This window comes from Varanus komodoensis, unplaced genomic scaffold (assembly GCF_004798865.1).
Source record: "Varanus komodoensis strain SLA01 unplaced genomic scaffold, ASM479886v1 scaffold87, whole genome shotgun sequence".
Taxonomy (NCBI): Eukaryota; Metazoa; Chordata; class Lepidosauria; order Squamata; family Varanidae; genus Varanus; species Varanus komodoensis.
Window position 1 is genome coordinate 759878 of NW_025336565.1, and position 5607 is coordinate 765484.

The 5607-nt window shown below is 55.9% G+C and overlaps 1 protein-coding gene and 2 non-coding genes across 3 annotated transcripts in view; 2 read left to right on the plus strand and 1 right to left on the minus strand.

Moving 5' to 3' along the window:
• Positions 1 to 1153: 1153 nt before the first annotated feature.
• On the plus strand, positions 1154 to 1235 carry TRNAL-UAG. The gene has a single exon. It is a non-coding gene; the product is annotated as a tRNA-Leu (tRNA).
• A 172-nt stretch (positions 1236 to 1407) lies between these two features.
• TRNAG-UCC lies at positions 1408 to 1479 on the plus strand. The gene has a single exon. It is a non-coding gene; the product is annotated as a tRNA-Gly (tRNA).
• Positions 1480 to 3984: 2505 nt separating this feature from the next.
• POLR2A (RNA polymerase II subunit A) overlaps positions 3985 to 5607 on the minus strand; it is a 24829-nt gene continuing 23206 nt past the window's right edge. Inside the window, 1 exon segment of the mRNA XM_044417180.1 lies at positions 3985 to 5607. This exon segment is cut by the window's right edge and continues 278 nt beyond it. Coding sequence (XP_044273115.1) covers positions 4873 to 5607 — 735 coding nt within the window. The 3' untranslated portion in view covers positions 3985 to 4872.

The following is a 5607-nucleotide window of genomic DNA, read 5'->3' on the forward strand; positions in this document are numbered from 1 at the left end:
GTTGTAGTCTGAGCAGTCTGGACGGTGGCAGGTTCGGGAAGGAAAGGCTTAGAAAGCGTGTTTGGGAAGGTGCTCTGGCACGCTGCTGGTCCACACATTACTCTTCTTCGGCAGGTTTCAACAAAGGGGGGGGGATAAAACTCTCGTGAAATTGGGGTGCTACAATTCCCATACGCCTCAGCCAGCATGACTGGCTGCGAAATACTGGGAATTGTATGCCTTTCTGTCTAAACATGCCTAGCATTGCATTCTTAGAAACTGCTATGCTTGCACAACCCAGATGCCGAACAGCAATTCCCATCACCCCTGGGCCGTTGTGAGGGACGATGGGAGCTGCAGTCCGACGACATCTGGAAGGACACATGTTCTCCCTCCGAGGACAAATGCATTTATTAGTGCAGAAGCTCTTGGGGACTAAATGCTGGACGCACATCCGTGGAGTGGTGAGAAACTTGGTTTTGGCATCTGCATCTGACTGGTTGTATAAATCATTTACTTCTGTCTTGTGTATACGTGACATGTGGAAAGTATTATTTTGCTCTCCCACCAGCAGCTGATCGTCAACTCTCCCTTAGCTTTCAGTTTCAAGACCTGGGAACAAATCATTCTGTTTCTCAATCTATTCATTCCCAAGGGGAAAGCTGCGTAAACATCCGCAGAGCAATTAAAAAGCTTTTAAAATAGCATCCCTTCCTGCGCTGGCCTGGAATCGAATCTGGGGCTGCTGAGATGATCGTCACTTCTGGACCACAACACCCAGGTGCCAGGTCGCCCCAGGGGTGGGAGTTCAAGGATGCTGAGCATAACTGCACCTGTTGGACTACGGCAGAATTGGATCTCTCCAGCCCACTCCAGGTTTTGCCGTTTTAACACCCCCCTCCGTGAAATCTGACCCCCCGTGCCTGCAAGAGAGTTTGGAACTATTTTAATCCAGATGTTGTAAACACAAAAACTTCTCGGCTCGGCTCTGCCCAGGGCAAAACCACAAGGAGCCAGCCCTGGGCAGCCTTCGCAGCCCAAAATCCTATCAGTGGCTAGAAAGCGGCCCAGAGGGGCATCTGAGGTCAGCATAGTTTTCTCCGTGTGTGTATATAAATAAATACTCGTTGTTGTTTTTTAAATTTCTATAGTTGTTTCTCATAGCCCCATCTAAGGTAGCGTGGCCGAGCGGTCTAAGGCGCTGGATTTAGGCTCCAGTCTCTCCGGGGACGTGGGTTCGAATCCCACCGCTGCCAGATGCTTTTCTCCTCGCCTGCGAGGAGGAGCGCGTTGCCGAGTTGCTGACTTGGCCGCGCTTCCCAGGGGGAGGGCGCTTCCCTGCGTGCCGCGGCTCCCAGTCTTTTCTGCAGCCGAGCGCACAGGCTCGTTTCCATGTTCAGCTCCCAGCAGCCAGCTTTTTTCCAGCGGGCGTTGGTGGTATAGTGGTGAGCATAGCTGCCTTCCAAGCAGTTGACCCGGGTTCGATTCCCGGCCAACGCAGTTGCTTTTCTTTCTTGTGTTTGTAATGCTGCTCTCTTGCCTTCTCTGTTTTTTGCATGTGTGCGTGCGCACACACTCTCAGAGCCGTGCAGTCCCGTCTTTTGTTCCAAAAAGCACACACCAAGCCAGGCAGCAGACAAGGACAGCTTCTGTACAAATCGGATCTTTTCCAAACCTGAACAACATTAGTGTTACGTCAGACCAACAGTGGGATGTGTGAACGTTTCGCAGGGTACACGAGAAACAGACTTCCTTATTCCTAAGAGCAAGACAGGGGCCTCCCCTTCTTTCCCCGGCTCGGCTGAATCAGAATGAGAGGGCCGTCCCTTGCAGCCTCCAAGGACAATACATAAAAATAGGAACGCGCCGCCAATGCCCACGAGAGAGGACAAGAGGCCAAGTCCTTCTTGCTACAGGGAGGCGGCAGCTTCAAGTGGAAATCTGGGACGAGCACTGAGCAAGCCGCCCCCAGCACGGTGCTCTCCAGATGTGCATGGCTGCGGATGCAGCTGCAGCCTCCGGAGGTTGCCAAGTTGCATGAAGCTGCAGTAGAGAACAGGGTGGGGACGGGTGTGTTCCTCTCAGGGGCAGGTGTTTCAGCTCCGTCCGGCCAGGTGGGGTGGGCAGGAGAGGACGTTGCAAAGAGGGTGGCAGAAGGTGGGTGGTTCAGGGAGCAACACAGGCAAGAAGCATCGGCATGAAAGGGGCAGGGAGGCTGGAATTATTCCCTGGATTTCCCCTGCTCCTGGTATTCGGGGGGACGCTGCTCCTGTCCGTGGATGCTTCAGCACAAGTGATAGCCACCGCAGGCACTGCCTCGCTCCAGGAATGTGGAGCGTTCCCCAAAAGGATCTGGCCCCGCTGCGAAATTGGCAGGAAGCCCCGTGGATGCTTCCACTTGCACAGCTGTGGGACTCGACGACCTGCCAGCATTCGGGGCCCTCCCTGCCCGGAAGGGGACAGGCCCAGGGCGAGGGCAAGCCGTTCTGCAGAGGCCGTGTCAGGAGCAGAGATGGACGAGGTTAGCCTCCCCAGCCCAGGCTCATCGGAAGGAGCGGCTCCGGCCGGCATGGCGCTTTGAGTCCTCCACGGTCCAGTTGTGTCTTTTCCGACCAGTGTTGCTTTATGCCTCCAAGTCGCCTCTGACTGACGGCAACCCCACGAACGGAAGCCCTCCAAAATGTCCAATCCACGGCATGGCTGCTCCTCTCTCGTGAAGCCTCTCCATCTCACAGCTGGCTCTCCTTTTCTTCTTTTGCCCTCGCCTTTCCCCAACATGGCTGCCTTCTCCCATGGCTCTTGTCTTCTCATGACGTGCCCAGTCAAGCCCCCCCTCCAGGTGCCTTCATCTGTACAGCCTGAAATTCCTGATCCTGCCTCATCTTGGAAGCTAAGCAGGGCCGGGCCTGGTTGCCATCTGGATGGGCAACTGACGGTTGCAAACAGCCCAGAAAGTATTGGCTGTGGGCAGTATAGAAACGTAATGAATGAATAATTCCCCAGCTATCGGTCAACATTCCTGAGGAGGGACTGCTGGACCAACACCCCACTCTGGGCTCACTTCCTCCTTGTGGGCCACCCTGGCCGGATGTCTGAGCTGAAGGGAGGTGCCGAGGGATTGCTCTCTCTCATAGGTGTACACCTTGGCAGGCCTTACGGAGGGATCACCTGGCGGCCGCCCTCCGCCCCGCATTTGGGACACTTCCCAAGGAAACGGAGGGACGGCCACGGCTCTTCTTAGGCCGCTCCGCTGGCCCGTTGCAAGAGGCCATCTGTGGCCAGAGCACATGCCAGCTTCCCTGGCCCACTTCCTCTTATTTAAAGGTTGATGCTCACGCAAGCACCACCGCCCCGCCTCGTGATCAGTGAGACAGTGTGCCTCATGGGTCATGAGACTCAGCGGCCCGTGCCATCGGCTGGTACCAGACCCACATCTAAATATAGGCTGGCTCGAGCCGGGACCGAAGTCGTCGAGGCTGGAGGGGCGAGGGCACACTCGCTCTGCGGTACCCACGGGACTCTCAAAGCTGTGGCTGGGTAGAGCGAGTGCCAGCACCCCCAGACCTTGCACAGAAGGGTAAAGCCAAGCGCGAGTCGCTGCGCCAGACGCATGCGCGGCCTCTGGCGTTTTGCGTCCCCTCATAGCCAGCAAGCAAACCACCATGGAGGCTGAAGCACACGCTGGCCCCATTCAACGGGCCGCAAAAATTGGATCTCTTGCACCAGCGGAAACCCTCAGCCTGAGCCAACCGGCTGCTGGAATGGAAGATCCCAAAATGAGGCGGGAGTGCGACAGCCACGATGCACGGTGTGTCCAGAACCGGAGCACCACCGCCTGCAAGACCAGCGGCCTCCAGGGGCTTGTCCTCCCCCCTGCATTGGCCCACCCCCCTCGGAGAACCATCGTCACTCCAAGATGGGCCCGTGAACAGCCGCACGATGGCTAGCACACCCCACCTCGGCAGGGATTTTTAAATTCCACAAGGAACGCGCTTGTACGTGGTCCAAAGTTAGTAAAAAAGTTTTATTTTTTGTTTGCAGAAAGTTACAATTTTGAGCTCAGAGAAAAGCGAGGATTCCAAACACCCAACAGAACGACATTTTAACTGGTCTGGCCCTTTCTTCTCCACTCCCAGCATGTGCCACACAGATCCTCTTTGCCCCTGCCCAAAGCAGATTTGCAAGAACAAGATGCCCCTCCTTGGCAGGCAAGAACTCAGACCAGGAAACGGTTTCAAACTTTTAAACATGCTTATGTAGGACAAAAGAAAAGTCAGCCAAACTGACAGAAGTTTCAAAGAGTTAAAAACAGCTTTTGAGAGCTTTCGTTTTCAGACCAAAAAGTAAAGTGAACACCGTAATGCACCTAAGTCAAGAAACTTTCTAACGTCTTCAACATAAATAATTCCCAACAGACACGTGGAGAAATACAATATAGTTGAAGCTGGGAAACTGAACGGGCAAAGCAGCCGCTGAAGTAGTCAAAGCTTCAAAATGCCGGTGCTTTTTCCCCAGTTGTTACTTGAGATTGGAAACTTGGCTCCGTTTTGCTGGGGTGGCGGCGGCACGCCTGGCCCCCCCACACCACGTGGGAGCTTCACGTGTGTAAATTTGCGGATCCATCTATGTGATTATTTACAAGGGGTTTTTTCTTGAAGTTAAAAAGACCAAAGGATCGAGCCAGCCCCCTCTCCGCTGGGGGAAAAGCACACAGGCCCCCCTTTCTTCCTTGTCTGTCCCACCTGGCAAGGGGTCCTGGGAACTCCCCGCCACTGGAAAAGCGGCACGGGCGCCTTGATCGCCTGCCTCCCTCCCCCAAGCTTTTTTTTTTTGTCAAATGGCAAGCCCCACAGCCCGGCCGATGTCGGGGGCAACGGCAGGCGGCCGCCGCACTCAGTTGTCTTCATCGCTGTCCTCCGGACTGATGGCGGGGCTGGTGAGGCTGTACGTGGGCGAGGTGGGGCTGTAGCCCGGAGAGGTCGGGGAGTACGTGGAGCCCTTCGGGGAGGTGGGCGAGTATGTCGGCGAGGTGGGGCTGTACTTGGGAGACGTCGGCGAGTAGGTGGGGCTGGTCGGGCTGTACTTGGGCGAGGTCGGCGTGTAGACGGGCGACGTCGGCGAGTAGGTGGGGCTGGTCGGGCTGTATTTCGGGGTGGTGGGGCTGTAGGTCGGAGAGGTGGGGCTGTACTTGGGTGAAGTGGGGCTGTACTTTGGACTTGTCGGGCTGTACTTGGGCGAGGTTGGGGTGTACTCAGGCGAGCTGGGGCTGTAGGATGGGCTGGTTGGGGTGTACTTGGGGCTGGTCGGGCTGTAGCTCGGGGAGCTGGGGCTGTAGCTAGGTGATGAGGGGGTATATGTGGGTGACTGTGGGGTGTAGCGTGGGCTGGAGGGAGAGTAGCTGGGCGAGGTGGGGCTGTAGGAGGGGCTGGTAGGAGAATAGCTGGGCGAGGTGGGGCTGTAGTTTGGAGAAGTTGGTGTGTAATTAGGCGAGGTTGGGCTGTAACTTGGTGATGTCGGGCTGTAACTTGGCGAAGTTGGGGTATAATTTGGAGAAGTTGGACTATAATTGGGGCTTGTTGGACTGTAGCTGGGGCTCGTTGGGCTGTAGCTGGGGCTGGTGGGGCTGTA